At 43.4% G+C, this 23,632-nt stretch overlaps 1 protein-coding gene across 14 annotated transcripts in view; it reads right to left on the bottom strand.

Annotated features, from left to right (window-relative positions):
• The window catches only part of PTPRT (protein tyrosine phosphatase receptor type T), a 935,828-nt gene that overhangs the window by 105,382 nt on the left and 806,814 nt on the right, over window positions 1-23,632 (bottom strand). For all 14 annotated transcript variants that reach the window (XM_070420943.1, XM_070420935.1, XM_070420937.1 and 11 more), the window contains one exon: window positions 16,074-16,222. In XM_070420943.1, coding sequence (XP_070277044.1) covers window positions 16,074-16,222 — 149 coding nt within the window. The remainder of the gene's footprint in view (window positions 1-16,073; window positions 16,223-23,632) is intronic.

The raw sequence follows: 23,632 nt of genomic DNA, 5'->3' as shown, positions 1-23,632 counted from the left end.
CATTTTTCTTGAATCTGAAACAATACTTAGCTTTTATTAGCCTTATTAACTCCCACTCCAGTACTATTCTCCTCACTGTCCTAGAATAATCTTTCTAATGTTAGACATAATCCTGCCCTTTCACTTCTTAAAATCTGTGTTAGCTCCTTGCAGAAAACAATATATTTCTAACTCTCTAGTTTTTGAAACCTTTTAAAACATTCCTTGATTTCTTCTCAGGTTCATTTCCTACCACTTAACCCCATGGAGCTAAAACTCCAAATACTCCAGGAAGGTCAAAACACCCACAATTACAAATCCAAGGGAAGGAACTTCCGGAGGAAAGGGTCAAGGTCAGTCTGACCTCTAGAAGGATCAGCACCTTGGGCAGAGACCTGCCCTTCACATTCTCTCAAGCCCTAGAGCAGTGGTTCTCAATCTTCCTAATGTCGTGACCCTTTAATACAGTTCCTCATGTTGTGGTGACCCCCAATTTCATTGTTACAAATTGAACATAATTAAAGCATAGTGATTAATCACAAAAACAATATTTAATTATATATGTGTTTTTCCGATGGTCTTAGGCGACCCCTGTGAAAGGGTCGTTCGACCCCTAAAGGGGTCACAACCCACAGGTTGAGAACCACTGCCCTAGAGGGAAGTTCACATTATTGATGTCTTTTGGACTCCGTATTTTATTTTTTAAAAAATATTTTATTGATTTTTTACAGAGAAGAAGGGAGAGAGATAGAGAGTTAGAAACATCGATGAGAGAGAAACATCGATCAGCTGCCTCCTGCACATCTCCCACTGGGGATGTGCCCGCAACCAAGGTACAAGCCCTTGACCGGAATCGAACCTGGGACTCTTCAGTCCGCAGGCCAACGCTCTATCCACTGAGCCAAACCTGTTTCGGCTAGACTCTGTATTTTAGAAAATATATCTACACTCAAAGGAAATTGTACAGGAGAGCTAAAGCTCTTTCCAGATTCTGAAAATCTGCAGAAACCCTGGTGAACCATGTGCTAGTAATGGAAAAATTACCATTCTAACCCAAGTGGAAACTGGATATTTGAAAAATATTCCTATTTATTCTTGATTATATCAGCCAAGTAGATTTTCTAACACCTCAGTGCCTTGTATTCTCTTCTTTTAGAACAGTATGGTAGTTTCTGTAAGATGACTATCGACTTCTTCTCTTCGTATAGGCATACACCTTTCCATTTATTGACAGGTGGAGCCTGTTTCTCCACTCTCTGAGGCTGGCCTGCGACTGCCTTTAATAATCATGTGCATCAGAAGTGATACTGGCCAGTCTGAACCAAGCTTTGAGAAGACTGGCATTCCTCCAGGTGTTCTCAGAGCACTTGCTTTGCAGGAAGCAGCCGTCATGCACGAGTCTCATTTCCAGGAGTCAGCCATGCTACAAGGAAGCCCGAGTTAGATGCAGAGGGAGAGCGCAATGCCGGCCAGCTCCAACTGTTCTAGTCATTTCAACCAAGGGGTCTGGCATGCAAATAGAAGAACCATTTGGGCATTCCATCCTCAGCAGATGCCACTCGAGGGAGAACCAAAGCCCCTGATACATGGCCTTGGAGAGCTGTCCCAGTTATATCTAGCCATGCAGGCCACTCCAGCCGAGTCTCCTCATGTTCATACAGACACAAGATATCCCTGCCGTGCCCTACCCAAACTCCAAGCCTACAAAACTGTGATAAACACACAGCGCTGTTGTTTGATGCCATTAAGTGCCCATATGGTATGTTATACCAGAACAAAGAGCAATAATATGTTTCTCACTTTCTGCCTTGACAAACTTGGGCCACTCATCCTTTAAAATTCAACTCCTCTGTGATATTTCCTTGATCATCTCGAAGCAGCCCAAGAAGCCTATTTTCATTTCCTATGTATAGTCTACCAACTCATCTTGGCTTTTTTCTCACCTCATAAACCAACATGATCCAAACCCCTTCCTAGTCAGCAAGTTTCAATAACTAAAGAAACATCTTAGCTCCCAGGACAAGGGGTGTGGGGAAGCCAGCTTTTCATCACCGTGTATGTTGAACCCATATAACAGGTGCCCACTGTCTCCCATAACCTTCTCAGATAACTGATGTTCCTGTGGCTACTTGGGAGGCCATCCAGTCAATGGAGAACCACAATCTGCTGTTACATCTTCTTCCTGTGTTTCTTGCTTATTCCACCAGCAGAGCGAGATAGTAGCCTATCTGAGTCCGAAGACCACCAGTGGTTACCCTTTCCTTTCTCCCTGACCAGAGAAATGATCGTATCACATTCCCAGACCAGCCAATGGCCGACTGCTTGAGGACACTTTGAGTAGCAGTTCCCAGTTTTTCAGGAACCATAAAAAGAAACTTGTAAAGTTCCTGCTGGTATTGACAGACGAGGGGTTGGTGGCAGGGGTGGGAGACATGCTGAAATCTGGCAAAGAAGCATTCTTTGATTCCTTTCTGTCTGCACTCAATTCTGGATGCAGAAAACAGAACAACAGTATGTAGTGTGAGCTGTACCAGGCTTTCTAAGTATCCATTTTTATTCTTTCTTAGTATACAGGATTGCTATGCCTGAGTCCCATCTGTCTATACATCCATCCACCTAGGCACTCAACTAAATCAGAATTGGGGGGCACTCTGTGCTACACACCATGCTATATGCTGGGGATAGAGTAGTAAGCAGGACATAAATGCACCCTCCCCCCACCCTCGGAGCTTGCCATCTGTCATAGGGGTTGGACCTTCAATAAACCCATTTGGAAGATGAGGTCAGTACTGAGGAAAAAGGGAACAAAATTCTATGACAGCACCTCACAATGAAATCCAATCTGGTCTGGGGAGAACGGGGTGGAGAATGGAAGAAATCCATGAGTTGAGATCTAACAGAGTCATTTAGGGACAGAGTGTGGGTGTAGCCAGTGCTCTAGACGAGGAGTTGGAAAACATTTCAGCTAAGGGCTAGAGAGTAAATATTTTAGGCTTTGTGAGCTAGATGGTCTCTGTAGCAATTACTCAGTTCTACTGATATAGCACAAAAGCAGCTACATATAGACTATTCTTTAAAAAAAAAAAAAAAGCATGGCTGTGTTCAAATAAATATTTACAAAAACAGAGAGTGGGCTGTATCTGGACTATGGGCTGTAGTTTGCCCACCCTGCTCACGATACAGTAACAGCATAAACAAAGGTGCTGTGATAGAAGGGTGTGGAAAAGGGGAAGCACCCAAACAAGAAGGTAGTGTAACTGCTGGAGCCCACAGAGAAAGGGGCAGTGAGAGGTGAGAACCTAGAGAAGATGGCCGGGCAAGACCTGTAAGAAAGGTCAGGATGTGGACTTTGGTTTGTAGCTTAAGAACAATCAGAAGCCAGGGATGGATGAGGCAACATGCTCAGATTCACCATGAATAGCTCTCCCTGGCTGTTTAGAAGAACGTGGACTACAGAATGATAAGAATGAATATGAGGCTTATTTAGAGCAGTGATTTTCAACACTGGTGTGCTGCAAAAATTTAAAACATGCAATACCTGCCTGTTTAGTCAGGGGCACTGACCTCTTTTCCCTTAGATTGTCAAATAAAATAATGACAAAAGCCAACACAACAATAGCTGCCTGGTGTGAATGAATAAAAATTATAGCTATTTTTTGTCAATCGATTGGCAAAAAAAAATAGATTTGTTTGGTGTGCTGCAGAATTTTAGTAACTATTTTATGTGTGCCATGAGATGAAAAAGGTTGAAAAGAGCTGATTTAGAGGCTACAGATCTTATTGAGGTAAGAGATCCTGTGACTTGGACAAGGATGGAGGCAGTAGATGTGGATGGGTTCTAGACATATTGAAGATGTAGAATAATCCAAACTTGGTATTGAATTGATATAGAGCGTAAGGCAAAGGGAAATGTCATGATGAATCTGTATCTCTGATGAGTGGACCTTTACTCTTGTGTCTAAAATATCGCCTCCTGTTTTAGTTCCAAGAAATATAATTTTTTTTTTAAATATATTTTATTGATTTTTTACAGAGAGGAAGGGAGAGAGATAGAGAGCTAGAAACATCGATGAGAGAGAAACATCGATCAGCCGCCTCCTGCACATCTCCTACTGGGGATGTGCCCGCAACCCAGGTACATGCCCTTGACCGGAATCGAACCTGGGACCCTTCAGTCCGCAGGCCGACGCTCTATCCACTGAGCCAAACCGGTTTCGGCCAAGAAATATAATTTTTATTTTCATTTCCAACCTCCATAAAATTAGGAAATCAACTCACATGGCTGGTAAGGTGAAAAGCAAACCACCTGAAGGGAGATGAATCACATAGTTAATGGGCCAGGACAGCTTCCTCTCTCCAGGCACTAGCATCTCTCTACTACATCATGTCATGTCACTGTTGCCTGTGTTCACTGTCACATCATGGGCTTTTTGAGGGTAGAACTGCTTTTGTCTTGTGTGTGTCACCGACACTTAGTAATTTGGTTGGGGGATTTTCTCACTTGATGTATGCCCACTCTTGAGATAGGCTTGGGTTAGAGATGTATTAGATGTGATGTGAGGAGTTCTCTCAATACAGTCAAGAGCATTCCACTGAAAGTCAGCCTGAGTAAGCAACATCAGGACACCCTCCTTCTGAAATGAGCAGGAGACCATCAAAGGATGATGGCAATGGTAATGCAGAGGACAGAGGGGTTTTGCCTAACCTTGGCCCTTTAATCTTTTCTTCCACTTCCTCAAATGCTACTTTTTAAAGATGTGCCCTTTCTAAACCTCTAATTCCTACCTTATATCTGCTGCCCACCTCTGGGGGCCATGGGACAACCTTACACCTGGGCAAGAACTTTAGGAGGGCTCCTTGACCTTTGTGGTAGAGTTAACCTTATGACCTCATTGATTTTCTAAGGTATGTAGATCCACCCCAATCCCTAACATATAAATCAGACTTTAGGCTCTTTGAAATTTCTACTTTGAATCAGAAAATTCTGCTTTAAATACTGAGATCCTGCCCTGGCAAGTGTTGCTCAGGGGTTATAGTGTTGGCCTGAAAACCAAAGGGTCGCAGGTTCAATTCCCAGTCAAGGACATTCACTGGGTTGCAGGTTCAATCCCTGTCCTCAGTTGAGGTATTTGTGGGAGGCAACCAATTGATGTGTCTCTCTCACATATCTCCCTCTCTTCTCCCCTCCCCTCCCCTCCCCTCCTCTCCTCTCCTCTCTCTTCTCCTCTCCTCCATACCTTCTTCACTTGAAACCTCTTTCTTAAAAACAACAACACAAAACTGAGATCCTATCCTAATCCAGGCTGAGTAGACAACCAGGAAGCCACCTAATCAATTGACTCCTTCATACACTCTGAGTTCCATCTCAGGGCCCAGGTGGATGACCAGAAGGTTCTGCACTTGAACCACATCCACACAGCCCCCTTGATAGTACCCTGTTTGCCCTAAGCTTTTACTGACTGTTTTTTTTTTTTTTTTTTATCAGCACTCCTCATATGTAAATCCTGGTTCAATGTTCTGGCTCTTTCATTTACTTGCTGAGTGACCCTGGGCATCCCACTGAATGGGTTTCATCTTGATATGTCTCAGCTTCCTTATTCATGGCCAAGTCTTCAACCACATTGTACACAATGAGATGCTTCAATGGTTAGAAGATGGAAACCAGAGGAAGAACTAGTGAAGAAGCATAGGAAATGGCTGGGGAGGAAGGAGAAACCCCAGGAGAGTAGAAGCCAAGCAAAGAAAGTATTTCAAGAAGGATGGGCTGCTGATAATTCAACCATAAACCCAGGTCCAAACCCAGGTTTGGTTTCTTAGTAGCTGTGTGCCTTTGATCCAGTTACTTAATTTCTTTGAGCTCAGTTTCCCTAACCTGCCTCATAGAGTTGTTGAAAACATGAAATGAAATGATGCATGAAAAGTTCTTTGTCCAGTAATTACTCACAAAATGCTAGCTAGTCGAATTATTAGCTATGTTTTCAACTTATCAAGGCAGTAGCTGTGAGCTGAGGGGGGGGGGGCGGGGGGAAGGTCTCTAAGCTGGGTTTATTCTGCTACCTAGCAACTGTGTATTTACATTTTCAACATCACTTCTTTATCCCTGATTACTTTAGCAAGCACTTTGTAAGCGCCCTGTTGTAATTCAGGACCACCTGTGAGGTGTACAGAACAATTCTATTTTCTCCTCAAGATATAGAGGCATGGCATAAATTGTCAAAAGCAACTTCAGCTTTGCAGCTTTCCTGAGGTCTCTTTGGAAGGGTATTGAGAAGCAATGCCTGGGCCAGCTCACAAAGGAAAGGCCTGTAGGTGATAAAACACTGTCCCTACTTATCCACCATGCAAAGCTGAACCTATACAAATCAAGACAACATGAGGCCAGGTTCCAACAACATGCAAAGGTACCTAACACTAGGATCACTCTAATTTCCTGGAAAGTGAATCTGATGAGGCTAGAAATGTTAAGTCCCAAAGGCAGATTCCACATCTCTGGCCATATGAGCTCAAACCATAGCACCTTGTGCCCCAAACCCCCTTCTCTGAGCCCACCATGCTCCTTATACCTCCAAGCCTTTGTCTCTTCCGCCTGGGACAATCTTCCTCTTGTACTTCCTTCAAATCAAAATCCAGTTCCTTGCACAGTACTCTGATCAGTGTTTCTGGGGCACTATCCATGCCTTTTCTCTATCACTTATCACATTAATTGAAACCAATCCACTTCCAAATCTCCTCTTGGAAGACAGTAATATTCCTGAAGGGAGACACCGTGTCTTATTTAACTTTACAATTCCTACATTGCTTGGCATATAGTCAGCATTCGATGAATATTTAAAGGAATACCTCAGCTTCTCCCATAACCAGGAAATGAAAAATACAATTCAATTATAGAAGGATTTTTTTTTGTGTAGAAATCAGATTGGGGGTCTACAGAAAATATTTTAAGACAGTGGTTCCCAAACTTATTTAGCCTACCGCCCCCTTTCCAGAAAAAAATATTACTCAGCGCCCCCTGGAAATTAATTTTTTAAAAAAAATTTTAATAGCAATTAAACAGAAAGATATATGTATTAATGTTTCTACCTTTTTTGTAAAATATAGTAAAGAAAGGTGTAAATTAGAAACATTGAACTTTGAAATTATGAAACTATTTATTGAACTCAGAATAGAAAGGTAATACAAAAAAAAGTTAAAACAAATGCACCTGTGGCCATCACCTCCCCCCTGGATCGCTGCAGCGCCCACCAGGGGGTGGTAGCGCCCACTTTGGGAATCACTGTTTTAAGACAAACCATTATTAACCAAAGTTTAGTCTTCTGCAGGAGACCATGGGACAAGGACTAGAGTGATCACAGCCCTCAATTCTAGCCCAGGTTCTGCTAGTGACTCAATGAATGACCCTGAGAAAACTCAATTCTTCATCTTTAAGATGAGGAGTTGGATCAGATGGTGTCTAATACAATTTTTTGGTTTTGATGATCTATGATATCCCTTTTTGAGTCTAATATCCTTCTCTGAAACTTGTCTTCATTTAACTCCTTAGTGTCTGTGATGGATAATTTGTCAACTTTTTCAAGGCTACTTAAATTTCCATGTTTCACTTCCCAGGAATAAACAATCCCATTCAACACTGAGTTACCAGGAACTTAATAAGTGTGCCCTTTAATCTGTCAACCAAGTGGATGATCACAAGATATTCAATAACCCCTGTAAAATATTCGATAAAACTGGAGGCAGCGAGCTTGTAACATTCAATTCTTTTCCCAAATTCAATTTAATCCTGGAGCACCCAGAAAATATAATTGTGCCTGCAAACAGAATTTCGGGCATTAAAAAAAAAATCATCTTCACAATGTTCTGTTGAAATCTTGGTTTCACTGTGTGACTCATGATTGCTTTTCCTTGTAAATTTCCACTCCTTCCACCCTGACTATTAGGATGTTTGCTGTTCAGACAAAAGGAGAGAAAGTTCCAGAGATGGTTGGGAGGGGACCTCTGGGCTTGGGACCCTCACAGCTATCCACGGGCTCTGTAGCCTTCAGGTCCTCTAAGTGTCAATGTCTCCTTGGTGAATCCACCCCGAGAAAGGGGAGGTAGAGCCTTCCTCTCCCAGTGTGCCTGTCACTCTACTGTTGCCAGGACAACAACACATGGAGAACCAGGGCTTTGGAAGATGGCCGTCCTGGGCTTTACCATGTACTAGGATTCTCAAACTTGAACATGCGTCAGCATCACCTGGAAGGCTTGTTACAAACCGTAAGCTTGGGGTTTAGTAGGTTTGGGGTGAGGCCCAAAAATTTACTTCCAAAAAGTTCCCAGGTGATGCGGATGTTGCTCATCTGGGGACCACATTTTGAGAATCACAGCTTTGAGCAAATGACTCATCATCTGTGGACTTTGGTTTCTCCTCTATAAAATGGGAATAATACATCTATCTTACAAAGGGAAGCATAGTGGAGTGGTCTTGGCTGTGGGGTGTCAAACAGACCTGGGTTTAAGTTCCAGCTCAGCTATTGAAAGCTATAAAGTCTGGGGCAAGTTCCTCACAATTTAAACCTCAGTTTCCTCACTTATAAGTAATCAGGGATAATCATAACAGTTATTTAATCCTCCCAACATACTGATGAGATAAGATAATGCATATAAAACTCTCAGCTGGAAATGGGCTCATAATTAGTGCTCAATAAATAATTGGTATTATGAACATTAATAATTATTACATTTTGAGGCCCCAAACTGGGATGATTAAGTAAGCTCACTGGTTGAAATAATCAGAAATCAAAAATATTTCAGTATGCTAGGATACAGGGTCAAATATCACAAAAAGACTCTGCTTGGATGAAATATAGAGTCCTTTACTTGGGCCCTCAAATTCATCTTCACCTGGGCTGAATGAGGCAGCCTTGTTGGGTAGATACGTGATAGACATTTGGAGGTTAATTCAAACATGAGCCTTGTATTCTGAACCCAGGTTTGGAATCCAGCAGGAGGGTAATGGTAACGCTCTGAACTTCCAGCCATTAAGCCCCATGTAGGGGGTCATATTTGTCTTGGACATAGACATAGGCCAAATGGAGACAGAGGTGTCAATCAAGATTTTGAGTAGATTGAAAAAGAGAAATGTATCCAGAAGAAGGCTGATGTGGGGACTGCTTAGCCTCAGGGAAGGACCTCCAGGGCATATAGGTGGCAGCAGTACAACAGCTGGCGGAGGGGTGGGAGAGACAGGAAGAGAAAGACTGACTTCATTATCCATGTGACACCAGAGGGCAGACAAGGGCCAGCATATGGTTGCTGACGAATACATACTTGTGTGCAAAACCAGGAATGAATGAATGGGAGTTACAAGAGCAGATTTCAGGTTAAAAGAAGACAGAATTCATTACCAGAAGAATTGGAACTAAACATGGGCTTGGAGCTAGAAAATCTTATTTTGAATGCTAGTTCCATCACTCATTCATTCATTCATTCATTCATCCATCCTAACAAATCTCAATGAATATCAAATGGGCCAGATAGTTGAGCAATGGCCAGCGTATGTACTGGTCACCAACCATGAAGGGCCCAGAAATTCATTCTGAGGACTTTAGCCTTGATTTACCTCAGGAGCAACGGGGAAGCACTGAAGGATTTTAAGCAAAAGAGTAAAAGGTTAAGTTGGGGTATTACAAAGATAAGACAGCAGAAACGTATTTAACCTCATTGAGCTTAGGTTTCCTTACTTAGGACATCAAGACAGTAATTCCTCCCTGGCAGCAATGTTTTGAAAATTACAGATAATATGTGAACAGCACTTAGCAAAATGACTGCCCCAGAGGAGCTCCTGAACAAAGGGAAGGTGGCATCAGCAATCCTTAACATGGCATGCTATCACATCCCTCATTTCTCCCGGGAAGGTCATGGTCACACCAATCTTTCCAGAGACCCATTTCTGCAGCTGGCTCACCATCTCCTGAAAGGGTTAAGGAATATTCCTCGGGAGTTTGCCATCACCCCAGCCAATCCCCACTACATTTAAAAAGTCATGATCTGTCTTCTACATTTGAATTGTTTTAGTTACATAACATGTTTCTAAAATAATCAGGTTAAAATCTTGCCTGGTGCTTCCCCCGGCCTGCTCCATCTCTGCCAAACCATCCCCGGGGGTATCAAGCTTGAACATTTCCATACCTGCCTGTAGGGAAACACTCTTATGTGGTCTGTGGGCTGAAAGACAGGTGGGGCATCAGGCACTAGGACCCACCCTCCTCGGCAGCAGCACATGTCTCCTAAGGCTACTGCGTGCTGCCTACCAGGTATATGCTCAGTCACATGGAGGTACAAAGTCAGGGGAAGGGCCTGGCGGCTCTTAGTGCAGGCTGCTACTGCAGCCCCTGTTGGGCTGTGTCAAGATGCTCATTGCTGAACCATCTGTTTGCACTGCTAGGCTGTGAGCTCTCTGTGGACAGGGGCCATTGCATGCTCATCTCTCTGTCCACCTACAGGGCTTGGACCAGCTCAGGAATGCCCAAGGATGGGACCATAGGTCTACAGTTCCAGTTTCTTAAGAAGCTGTTGTGACAATTCCCACAGATTCTGCCTGTGAGAGCATCCGATGCCCTAGGACAGTGGTCAGCAAATTGCGGCTCTTTGGTCCCTTGAGTGTGGCTCTTCCTAAGCCTTAGGAGTACCCTAATTAAGTTAATAACAATGTACCTACCTATATAGTTTAAGTTTTAAAAATTTGGCTCTCAAAAGAAATTTCAATCGTTGTACTGTTGATATTTGGCTCTGTTGACTAATGAGTTTGCTGACCACTGCCCTAGGAGTTCAGGCTCTGAAGTGGACAGAGGAACCAAGGTAAGGCCCTGAGCTCTCAGCCAGCAAAGCTGCTCATCTTGATCTCCTTTCTCTCCATCGCTAGCTTTGAGGAGAGAAAGCTAAAGGTGAGAGGAAAGACAAAGGCACTTGGTTTTGAAAGTAAAACATGTGCTTTGGGGTCCAGACCTCACTATCTCTTCATCATGTGACTCGAGGAAGATCTTTTAATGTCTCAGTGCATCCGTTTTCTCAACTGTAAACTGTGGCGAATAACAAACATACCAATTGTATACGGTTCCTGTGAAAATGGACTAAGATGCCATATTTGAACATGCTGATCTCAGAGCCTGGCACCTCGTGGGGATCTGATTGGCTCCATGACAAGGCCTGCCCCAGGCCTCCATGTAGGACACAGCTGTGGCCGCAGCTTCTGCCCACATGGTTCAAAAGCTGGCTGACCATCAGGAGAGAAGTGGAGCTGAGCTCGCTCCCAGCCTCAGGGGCCCCACTCAGTGAGACCTGTGAGCGGTGGGCTGCCACTGATGGTACAGGAGAAGCCAGATAATACTATTTGGCTTTGATCCCATCGTACTCTATGTGTGCAACTTTGAGCTTATTTACTTCAGTTCTTTGAAACTAAGTTTCCTCATTTAGGAAATGGTAATATTATTTAATTATGGGGCTCCTAGAAGACTTAAGAGTGGGGTTTGTATAAAGCATCTGATCTAGTAAGTGCCAATAACAGTTATCTGCCTCTCTGGGCTTTCACTACTAGGAAGCTCAGAGGAAAATTGGAATTTGAAAGTTACCAGCTTGCATAGTTAGAATACTTTTTAAACATAATTCCATTTTAATATAACCTGTCTTTGACCTTCTTGTCTTCATTTATGTTTTCCCAATCCCGATCATTTATTTCTTTTACAGCTGTCTAATTTTAGATACTTTGACAGGATATTTCCCCAAATTCTTTGCAGAACTAGGCGGAGAGAACCTAACATGTCAGGAGAGATGGATTCTCACTATGACTGTGAAAATGCCTGTGTGATGTGGGGCATGGGGTCTCTCTGAACCTCAGTTTTCCCATCTGTAGAATGAGGGCAATAATATACCTGCTAGCTATCTCATGGTGCAAGAATAGGATCTCTCACTCCTTTGCAAAAGTACTTTCATAAACTATGAAAAACCTGTAAGAGAAAACATTTATTCTTTGTGAAACAATGCCCCATTTTACTTATTTTTGCAATAATCCCCTTCCCCAAACTGTGCCTGAGACTCATGGCACAGGGACAGGTATATATTAAGTGCTGAGAAACAGCCATTGAATCTCATCCCCAAGGCCTCAGTCATGCCCGTTTCCTTACTCAGCAGAGAGCTTAAAGGCCCACTGTCTTTTTTGACCTAGATTGTCTTCACCCACCAGAGATGGAACCATTGCACAGAATGGAAGCATAAAAATAAAGACAGAGTTAACTAACAGTACCCAGTGAGTAAGTGAGTCTGTCAAATGCCATATGGGAAGGGCAGGCAACCAAAGACCCTATCATAGGGAGTCAACAGGGATTTGTTTTGAAGCATTCTGACTTGGCCTGAAAACCAATAAGAAGATGACACCATGAATAAAAGATATAAAGATAAAGATCTAAGTAGGGATATAAGAAGAAAGCCCCAGAAAACAACCCCAGTGAGTGAAAGATCTCAGAAAAAATAAAACACAACCAGGCACACAGGGCAATAAGATCAAAATCAGATTACTTGATTAAAGCCAGCATTTCTTTAAACTGAAAACAATGCATTGTTGGTCCTTGAAATATGGCATGCACTCCTTTTTTCAAGAATGTCAAAGCAATGGCCCATACTTCACACAGCCCCATCACCCTTGTCACCCAGAGGTCATTGTTCCTAATGCAAAATTGGGGGGCTTGAGTGAATGGATGTTGCAGAACTTAGCATAGCAGTGACTCAGACTAGAAAACCCCAGAAAATAAACCTTTGCATGGAAAAGCAGAGCTTGAATTAGGTCAGGGCCCACCTGTTCAATAATGAAATAATTGCTCGGGGCACATTCATCTGTAATCTTTTCCAATGTGACATCTATTCTTGTGCTCTGCTACTCTCAGTGTTTCCTCAACATTTGCAAATAATCCTAGGCTAGGGCCTCCTAAAGACACTGCCGCCGAAGCAGACAGTCACTTCCCTAATGCCTCAAAAATAGATTCAATTTTATATACAGCAGGGTGATTTCAGAAGCAATTTCAACATCTCCAGTGTAAGCATTACTTATATTTTTTTCTCCCTCAAATCTTATTCCAGTGGTTCCACAAGGCACTTGGAAAGGCACCTGATGCATTCCAGGGCGCTCAGAAGAACCCCAGAGCATGTTTGTGGCTATAGCCTGAGGACACTAGCTGCATAGATTCAATCCTAACATGTTGATTGATGCAAACAAATGCAAAATTTCTTAATAACTAAGTATAGTGTCAATTAAAATTTGTTTTTCCTGTCTTTTTAAAAGGCAGTATCATTAAAATGAATGCATATACATATATGTCTCTGTGTGAGTATATATAAAACACACATATCAATCCTCTGGAAATAGTGTCTCTGGATTTTAAAATATCTGATTAGACTCTGTACAGTGTTCTGCCTGTTCCTCTCTGGCTGGCTAATCCACCTCAGTCTTAGGCACTTTCTTCTGAAGAATCTAAGTTTTGGCCCATGGGGAAAAGGGTGATGATGTTTCCCCTTAAAATCTAAGAAATTGGTGTTACCCAGGTTTTTCTTTCAGGTCAGAAAGCTTAAGGTCACATACCTACAACTTTGAGGTCACAATGATTGTCATGTGTCTTAGACCATAATCTTTTTGTCATTCAGAGTTCTCCAAGGACATTCTTATAAGTGCAAAAAAAGTGTGCACAAGAGACTGGCCTGTACAGGAAAGATTTTGTGCAAATGGGTGGCATTCGGTCAGTATGTGTCATCAGCTAGACTTGCCCCTGGGCCAAAAGCAGGAAAGTCAGTGACAAATTAATACAGCCAGCGGCTGGGGGGAATCCATAAGGGCACACCAAGCCCATTTCCTTGCTCATCCCTCTTTCCCTCTCCTGGTCCATGCCAATATCCCCTTTCCCCGGGCCCCAGGGAATATATGAGTCCCAGCAATTGACCTTGGTTGAGAATGGAAAAGGACTGGCTTTATGGTTCGGCAGACCAGAAACTTGCTCTGCACTCAGAAAAATGAAAGCTAAGTATTTGTTCATGAAATAATCACCATGTGCCATTAGACTTTGTCTTTAAAGCCATTACTCAACTACAAGAAGTGCTCAGACTGAGCTTCATCAATAATGGGCAAAGTGACAGAATGTGTCTATTGATAGAAGGCAAGGAGATGCACATGAAATCACCTATGTTGTATTTTTGCCAACATGTTTAACCTGAATGTAATCATGATGAAAAAATCAGATAAATCTGAATTGGGGAATACTCTATGGGACAACTGGTATACCCTTTAAAAAAAAGTCAGCATCCTGAAAGATAAAATACAGGTGGGAGGGCTATTCTAGATGACAGGGGCTGAAGAGACATGATGACCAATCTAATGTGATCACTTTTATTGGATTAAAATAATAATCATGATGACAATAATAATAAATGTTAGGGCCATTGAGGAAATTCAACTATGGGCTGGTATATTAGGTATTGAACTAAGGTTACATTTCTTGGGTAGGATAAGTTCATTGTGGTTATTTTGAAGAGCTGTCCTAGTTCTTAGGAAACACATACTGAATTCTCTGGAGAATATATATGGAGAGAGAGAGAGAGCGCGCGCGAGCACAAATATCACAAATATGAGCAATTTGTGAATCAAGCCAAAGGCTATAAGAGTATTCATTTTATGCCCCCTCCCAACCTTTCTATAAGTTTTTTATAAGTTTAAAACTAATCTCTCTTTCCCAAGGCAGCACATCAATATTTGAAAAAGCCATTTCTGCCCTTGAAGTTCAGTATTCTTAACCAGGGTCCCTATAGAACCTCCTGAGTGGCTTTTACCAAACCTACATCCCTCCTTACTCCTCATCCCTGCCCTACCCCTCGTTCCCTCCATACGCCTCTTCCTTAAGGAGATTTTGATTCAGTGGGTAAGGCCTGGAACCCAGATATGCTTATTTTGAAAACTGCCTTGGATGGGTTGGTTCTGTGCTGCACAGGAGGTTAAGAACAATGGGTCTGAGTTACCCTCAGATCCTGGGTCCATCAGGAACTAGCAATGGAACTCAGGGTAGGTCAGCACAACACCCTGAGCCTTGAAATCCTTTTCTATAAAATGGGAACAATAACACTGGCTGTGGTTAGGGAGGAGGGCGGTCAGTAAACATTTGCTTTTTTTCTTTCTTCATCTTCTCATAGATCTGAATCATCCCAAACTGATCACATCCAAAGTGATTTTTACAAAATATGGTTTCTTCCATTTGTCATTGACACAGTGTGTGGAGGTCATCTGTCCATGCTCACATTCCTTTAGATTCCCTGTATTCCATTAAGCCCAGAAAAAAAATTGGCCAACAGAACAATCTGAACACAAGTCAGTTCTCTCGAGTCTGATCACCAAGGTAACTTTAGGTCACCCGTCTGGAGGATGCCCTCTGGAGGAGGGCCAACCCCGAAATCTCAGCCATTTCTGTTGGCTCGGGGTCCTGTATTAACTCTGCGTGAGGACTCAGGTGCTCCTGACTAAATGCCACTTGGAACATTAGCTGGAGCTTGGAACTGGCCAAGGTTTGGGAGGCGTAGCTTCCAGGTCTGAATATGCTACTCATCAGCGCTGGGACTTGAGAGAAGTTGCTTCTCTAAGCCTCAGTTTCCCAAGCATTCAAAACAGATACAGCAATAATCTATGACTCATCTACCTTATATGGTTTATATCAAATGTTGTTTTAAAAACTGTAAGACACTCGATCCAATATGGCATGTTTTTCTCCTTAAGTGCATAACCATGTCTTCCTCCTCCTTTTTTTTTTTGTTTTTGTTTTTTTACTGTTATTAGTTTTAACCTGTCGTTATTTATGCCACAAGCAGTTAAATGGCTGACTCCATTTTGAGGCAATTCTTAAATTCTGCTTTTCACCCCAGGATGGGTGGTTCCAACTTTTTCCCTGGAGAACTTTCATCCTGGGCCGTCCCAGGGAAGCACCCCAACCCCATGCCCGGCAGCACCTGACCACTGTGAGGGGTCCACAGCAGAGGTACCAGGGTCAAGCAGGACCACAGATATTCCCTTCCCTTGAGTGAGCTCAACTTACTGAATCCGTTGACATCCTGAGAGCTGGAGGAGAAGCCTTCATCATTGCGGCTGGTGCTGAGCTTGGTGGTGGGTTTGTCGGTCGAGGCCACAGGCCCCATCTCCCTCTGGGCTCCGCTCTGTGTCTCCTTCTGCTTCTTGGCCAGCTTCCTTTGGGACATGTGCAAGGGAAAAAATCACAGTCAGATGGTGCCAGTTGCGTTGAGAAGACCAGATTGCCCTCCTTCCCTACCCATCATCCTCAACCCCAAACCTGGTTCAGTCTCCAGAAACGGAGTCAAGGTGGGTCCTCCAGTATCAATGTGGAATAAACCTAAATCCTTCTAAAACCATTAGTGGCTTCTATTTACTCAGAAATATGATATGCATCCTGCCTCATCCCCAACTATGGTGTGTTCTTGGACAGGATGAACTTAGATGAGGTTAGAACAGGAATTCGGTGAGACTAGCACGATGCTTCCCTTACTCTCCTGTCAAAGGCATGAGAGGCCAGATTGATCTTTCTGTTCCCATGGCTCTGAATGAGATTTAAATGGAGTCTGACCTTTCTCAGGAACTGAGCTCATGAAATAATTAAGAAAACAATTGTAGATTGAAGTAGGGGTTGGTGGTTGGCAGTGGGTGAGGGTGGAGTTTAGGTAGCCTTGTAGTTCAGAAGGAGAAAAGTTAAAGCTAAACTTGATGTATAGCTTTTTACTTAGGCATAACAGACTCTCAGAACCAGATGGGCATTTATAATAACACTAGTTTAGAGCAGTGCTTTTGAATTCTGGTGTAAATTGGAATCATTTGGAGAGCTGAACACACACACAGGCCCAGGCTCATGAAGTAGGACAGTGCCTGGACCTTTGCATGGCCACCAAGTTCCCCAGGTTATTCTGCCACTGCCCATTGAAGGTTAAAGCCATTAGTTTTAACATCAGGCAGGCCTGGGTTCATACTCTACCTCTACCACCTGGCAGCTGCATGACCCAGGGCAAGTTCCTCTGTGTACTGTGGCAAATAACAGGACCAGCCTCAAAGGGTTGTGAGAATTAAAAGAGAAAACGTGTGAAACATATACAGCATAGTGCCTGGCACACAGTGAACACCCAACACAGCTGCTATGCTTGTTTTAATATCATAGCCACTGGATCAACTACATTCCAATGTCTGAAGCCCCCTCCAACAGCCCCACTGTGAAATCCCCAGGTTATATCAAGTGATGGAGACTTTGACACCTAAGGATCTAAAGGGTTAAAAGTTCTTCTCCACTTGGATTTGAAATCTATTTCCCGTAAGTTTTAACTGATTTGTCTTAGATCTAGCATCAGAGATATAAAAATATGACTAAGCCCTCTTGCATATGATAGTTCTTCAAATGTGTCTGAAAGGCAGCATGGTCCCTCTGGGTTTTCCCAACATTTATGCATCTAAATATAGTTATTTTGTTCCTATGATATGAAAGGCTATAGGTAAAATCTCAAGAGGAGATTCTTCCGGTTGTCTTCCTTCATTTTTCACAGAACTTGGTTTCAAATTTAATCTTGGTCCCTCCTATCTCAACGAGAGAGGAACAGATGTCCCGAAGAAGTCAAATTCAATGCCATATAAGAAATAATTCTTCAAAGTTGAACCCTCCTGATTATGAAATAGGCAGTTTCAAGAGGTAATGATCTCCCTGTCAGAACAGGTATTAAATGAAAGGATAAACCTGGACTTAGAGATATTTGAGAGCAGTTCATCCTTTGCATGGGCCCCTTGACCTAGGTGTAGATCACACAGAATGACCAATGGCACGCTTACCAGTAAATGAGTGTAACTTGAGAAGAGTTTATACAGGGGTGGGGAACCTTTTTCTGCCAAGGGCCATTTGGAGATTTATAACATCATTCTTGGGCCATACCAAATTTTCAACTTAAAAATTAGCCTCTATATTTGGTCAAATTTTCATTAACTCACCCCTAATGCCTTTGCAGGGCCAGACCAAATGATTTCATGGGCCTTATATGTCCCACGGGCTGGATGTTCCCCACCCCTGGCATAGAACCACCAACCAAGGTGAGAAGGGTGTAGGGGAACCCAAGGTATAATATATGACCAGAGAGCTGTCTACCACTTGTGTGTCCAGAAGGAAAGGGGAGGAAGCAGTCACCAGAACCCAAAAGGAGAGAGTCCTGAAGAGGCCAACTGAATAGAAATGGCCTTCTCTTGAAGGAGCCAGCCAATCCTGAACCAGAGGCATCATGGCCTGGCTACCTCCTCCCCTCTATCCTGACCTCCTACAGTGGCTCTCATTCGCTGAGCCCAATGGGAAACCAGTGACATGGAGTCCCTATGGATCCAGCTCTGAAAACAGAGAGCAGAGTAGAGAAGCATGGAGAGTGGATCTGCTCCAGGTATCCCTACCCAGAAGAAAAGAAGTGATTCTACCTCCCTCCTTTGGCCACAATTTGTACACAGATGCAGCCTAAAATGGAATTCTTTATCTTTTCTTTTCACCCACTGGTCTGGGGAAAGCTGGGCACTTAGGAGTAGGAATGCATCTTTCTTACAATGCTTTGGCCCCAAGCATACTGTTCCCCTAGTGAAACTATTCCAGGCAGATAGAAAAACAACAGGAAAGGTAGCACTGGATCAGTTTTTCTCACCACCTACAGGCAATCAGACAGGGAGCGGGGAATGCCAACGAAAGAAAAACGAGCAATTCTGCTACTGATGACATTTTGAAGCTTTATTCTTCATTTATTATCAAAAAGGAATATGTTTAAAAATGTATATGTGACCTTCTTAATCATAAGTTTGAAAAGATATACATCAGATCCTTTGCCTCTACCCGAGCTTTGCTCACATCGCCCCAGGAGGAAATAAAAGGAAACTTGATAAGAAAGTAAACTTTAAAACTATAAATGACTATGTATCGGAGTCTTTGATATTTCCCTGGGGGCAGAACTCCTAACCAATCTCATTCCATTCAGGGTAAAATAATATGGAGAGAGCTGTCTCTGGCACAAATCATTGCTTTCCAAAGGGATAATATTAATAAAAAACAGCCTCGCTGCTTCTATGAAAAATGGCATTTCACAGAAATGTTTGGGCAGCTCTGAACACCTGGATAAATATATGAAACACTGAGCCTCTCCAAAACACGTATTTAAAAATTGGACAACTGAGTTGTAAAAACCGACATACGACATCCCTAGTACTTAGTTCATGGTTGATGCTACCTGTTCATGATGATGATGATGCTCTATAGCAGTGGTTCTCAACCTGTGGGTCGCGACCCCTTTGAGGGGTCGAACAACCCTTTCACAGGGGTCGCCTAAGACCATCAGAAAACCATATATAATTACATATTGTTTTTGTGATTAATCATTATGCTTTAATTATGTTCAATTTGTAACAATGAAATCGGGGGTCACCACAACATGAGGAACTGCATTAGGAAGGTTGAGAACCACTGCTCTATAGTAATTTAAAAAGGTATAGACAGGTGTTTTAGCAACAGGTACACATGCTACAAAGTGGAAATGGAGTTAATACAGAAGGAAATAAAATATAAAATCACAGTGTGGGGACCTAACTTTATCAGAATTCAAATTTTAAGTATTAAAAATCCTCTCGGTAATAAAGGAAAAATTATATCCTTTCCTATTGCCATAGAGTTTAATTGATTCCCCTCCCTTTTAAGAGAAGGGAAAATCCAAGCCAGTGAGGAGGCCATATGAGACCCTCCGACTGTGGCTCCAGCTTCAATTCAGCCTTCTCTTTCACACCTGTCTCCTTTTTAGGAAACACCAATTACTCATCTCCCTTCTGCACCCATTCCTCAATACTCTGTTTCCTAAATGCCCCCATTCTCCTCCACTGGCCACCATCTCTTCATCCTGCAAGGCTCAGTGGCATTCCAGAGTCATATCTTGTTGAGATTTCCCCTAAACATATTTCCACTTTTCTCTGCTTGGTTGACTCAGCCATTCAACTAGTATTTATTGAGCACCTACATGTGCCAATCTCTGCTAGATGGAAGGAGGTCACAGTGATAAATCACTACACATAACTTTGACCTTCATAGAACAGAGATGCCTGGCAAAGACAGGCACTAAACCGATAATACAGAACAAACATCAAATCACAAAGGTGTTAAAAGCCAAGGAGGAGAAACACACGAAGCTCTGAGAGACCTAATAGCTGGTTTGCGTCCTGGCAGGAGATCAAGCAATGCCTTGTTGCCATGTCAGCTAAGCACTTGACTAGTCCACACACAGTGATTCAACTCTCCTGCCCACCAGGGCAAGAACCTCTTGAATGAAGGGCTTTTGACTTCTTGCACCTACTCTAGTTTCTTGCTGAGCGGCTGTACCATAACTGGTGCTCAACAAATTTGTTGCACAAATTTATACTTAAAACCCTACAATCTGAAGTGTAGAAAGATTGTCATCCTACTCTGACTGCAAATTATAACCACTTAGAAAAAGACACATACAAGGAAAAAGGAAGAAAAACCTGCATGAAATTATTTCGTGACCTGGAATATTTATACTTATGAATATTTTTGGCTAATAACTTAGCATTTCCTTCCTGTGGTTGTCAAAAGAACTCTTGGGATGCTCGAGGAATTAATGGAATGTTCACAAAAGTCAGAGATTTCCCCCTCCTCAGAGCCTGCAGAAGAGCCACAGCTATAGATGTAAAACAAAAAGCAAAAAACAAAAACCTCATAAAATAGTCATGTGATACAGGGAATGGTCCTATAACTTATGGAATCCTCATATCCTTCAAGACTCACTTATTTGTGACTTCACAAACTTGGAATTTTCTTTTTCTCCTTGTTCTGAAATTCTTGCCAACTGGATCACACAATTTCACCAGCAGGGGGTACCAAAAGCTGGTGGAAAGAGAGCGTACAGAAGCCTACGTATTCCTCTGCAGGTGCATTTCTAGAGCTTGGGAATGTTTTAAGACCAGCAATCTGAAGTTTACTGCTTCTGACAGGTGGGGACAGTATGACATGGCCACAGCTCTTGGCATTCTTTGTTCTAACAGATCACTCCCGGGTCTCTCCGACCTTTGCTTGTTAGCTGAGTGAGGGCAGGCGGCAGGGCTGTGCCTGAGCTGGCCCTGGAGTCCTGTGGTTTAGTCAGAGCACCACACTTTATAAGGGAGAGCAGCAGGTGTGATGGCTCAGGGAGGGGCCTCAGGACTGTGAAGGGTTCTGAAGTCATGCTATGTGAGGAGCAGTGGCCGAAACAGACATGTTTTTCATGGAGAGGGAATATTCAGGAAGATTCTCTTCACACATCTGACTTCTGGCTCCATGTGGCCCCAGGGCGCAGGTTGGCTTGAGAAAAGGAAGACATTTCTAGCAAAGTAGAACTGTGTGGGTCTCTTTTGGAAGTGCCTAATGCCTGAATTGCCCTTGCCATTTTTTCTCCTTTGGCAACTGTCTCTTTATCTTTTAAGGTCCAGACCAAATTTCCCCAATTCTTAGAAGTCATTGTCCCCTTCCCAACATCTTTAATTTCTTCCTCTTTGCACATTAAGTTGTTGGAAAAATATTTAATGAGCACCTCCTTTGTACCAGGGGCTGCTAGGCAGAAGGTGACCATGAGGTGAAATGCCAGATATGCCTGGCACCCTATTTAGGCTTTTGGAAGTAAAAAGCTCCCTCTCATTGGAGGAGTTCAAGTAGAGACTGAGAAACCACCTGGATGAGAGGAAGTCGGGGATTCCAGCAACTGGATTCTGCAAAACCCTTGAATGTCTTCTGGGCTGAGAACAGGAGGCCCAGGTCTATCAGGGGAAGAGTCTTGGGGATCCACCAACGGTTCTTCCCTGGATGTGAAGAGCCACAAAGTCTCCTGGGGAGACACTAGCCGGGCACACCTCCCCTTCCCCATAGGACTCTTTCCCCCACTCATCCTCCATTCGCATCCCTGGACAGACTTCCCCAGGATAACAAAAGATTGGAACCCACAGGGCCATCCCAGCCCATAGGATGTGGCCAAGAAAATACGCAGCTCCACTCTACTCCTGGGGAAAGCTGGCTTCGTACTCTTTGAAGCTAAGATGCTGCTGTGTTTGGATCCATGATTGGATCTAATGCTGCACCTGGGAACTGGAAAGGAACTGAGCCATCTCTCATTTTATAGAAGAAACTGAGGCCTAGACAGAGGAGAGGGGCCTTGGCAAGGCACACAGCCCCCTGGTGGAAGCCGCAGGACCCACCCTGCTTCTGCCTTTGAGCTCAGGACACCTGCTCCAACTTTCCCCCACCTCCCTTTTCAGAATGACATCTGAAGTGCAAATTCAGTCTACAGTACACATGGCTCTCGTTTCTAATGAATGCAGCAGAGCCTCAGGAATTCAAACCCACTGACCCACAACTACTATCACTGAGGTAGGGGCTGGGCTGCACCATGTCAGAGTCAATATGTAAATGAGGTTATGGATGTGTGCAGGGTTTAAAGGAGAACACGCCCCTTTCTCTTATGTCAGGAGGTAGGGTGGAGTAGCAGTTAACACACTGGCTTTGGTGCCAGGCAGCCTGGCATCAGAACCTGGCTCCATCTCAGACTGGCTTTGTGAGCTCTTGCAAGTGACTGGTCCTTTGGCATGGCAGTGGCCTCCCATTTGAGAATGCAGGTCTCGGCAGTGCTCATCTGGAAGATGGCTGTGGAGATTAAACGGTAAGTGACCAGCAAAGCATTCTCCCCAGGCCATGGCACATAGTAAGTACTCAATAAATGGTCTCTGGTTATGATACCTTTTTCAATACAGGAAACAGCCATGTTGATTTAAATGACCTCATTATGTATTAAATGCAAATCCTCTGAAGCAGATGCTCTGAAGAATGGCTGTTCTCTGAAAACATTCTTTGATGTATTTTGGAGCCGTGTTTCTCAACCCTGGCTGCACAACTCACATGGGGAGCTTTAACAATTACAGATGAGATGCTAATGTAATTGGTCTGGGGCGAGGCCTGGGCGTCTGGGTTTTAGAAGCTTGCCAGGTGATTATAATGTGCCACCAGGCGTGAGCACTACTGATGAAGAACAGGGGTTCTCCAAGTGTGGTCTCTGCATCCACAGCATCAGCTTCATCCAGAAACGTATTAGAAATGCAATTTCCTGGCCACACCCCTGACCTACTGAATCAGAAACTCCAGGTGAGTAATAAGCCTTCCAGGCAATTCTAATGCATGCTAACGTTTGAGAACCTTGATGTTGAGTCCAGAGTTCTTCTCAGCCCAGACTGTGTTGCTCAGTGGTTGAGCATCGACTATGAACCAGGAGGACACAGTTCGATTTCTGGTCAGGGCACATGCCCAGGTTGCGGGCTCAATCCCCAATAGGATGCATGCAGGAGGCAGCTGATCCATGATCCTCTCTCATCATTTATGTTTTGTCTCCCTCTCCCTTTCCCTGCTTCTCTGAAATAAATAAAAATGTATTTTTTTAAAAAGAGTTCTGATCATGTTTCATCAGAAGGACCAGGAAGCTGGAGATCTGGGTGCTGGAAGCCAATCCACCCTGGCTGCTTGAGGCACTCCCTGCAGGGATGTTTCAAGTAACCTTGAAA

Source organism: Myotis yumanensis, unplaced genomic scaffold, assembly GCF_028538775.1.
Source record: "Myotis yumanensis isolate MYYU_CA2020_CCGP unplaced genomic scaffold, mMyoYum1.0.hap1 SCAF_7, whole genome shotgun sequence".
Lineage (NCBI taxonomy): Eukaryota > Metazoa > Chordata > Mammalia > Chiroptera > Vespertilionidae > Myotis > Myotis yumanensis.
This window is presented reverse-complemented; position numbering and strand designations above follow the sequence as displayed.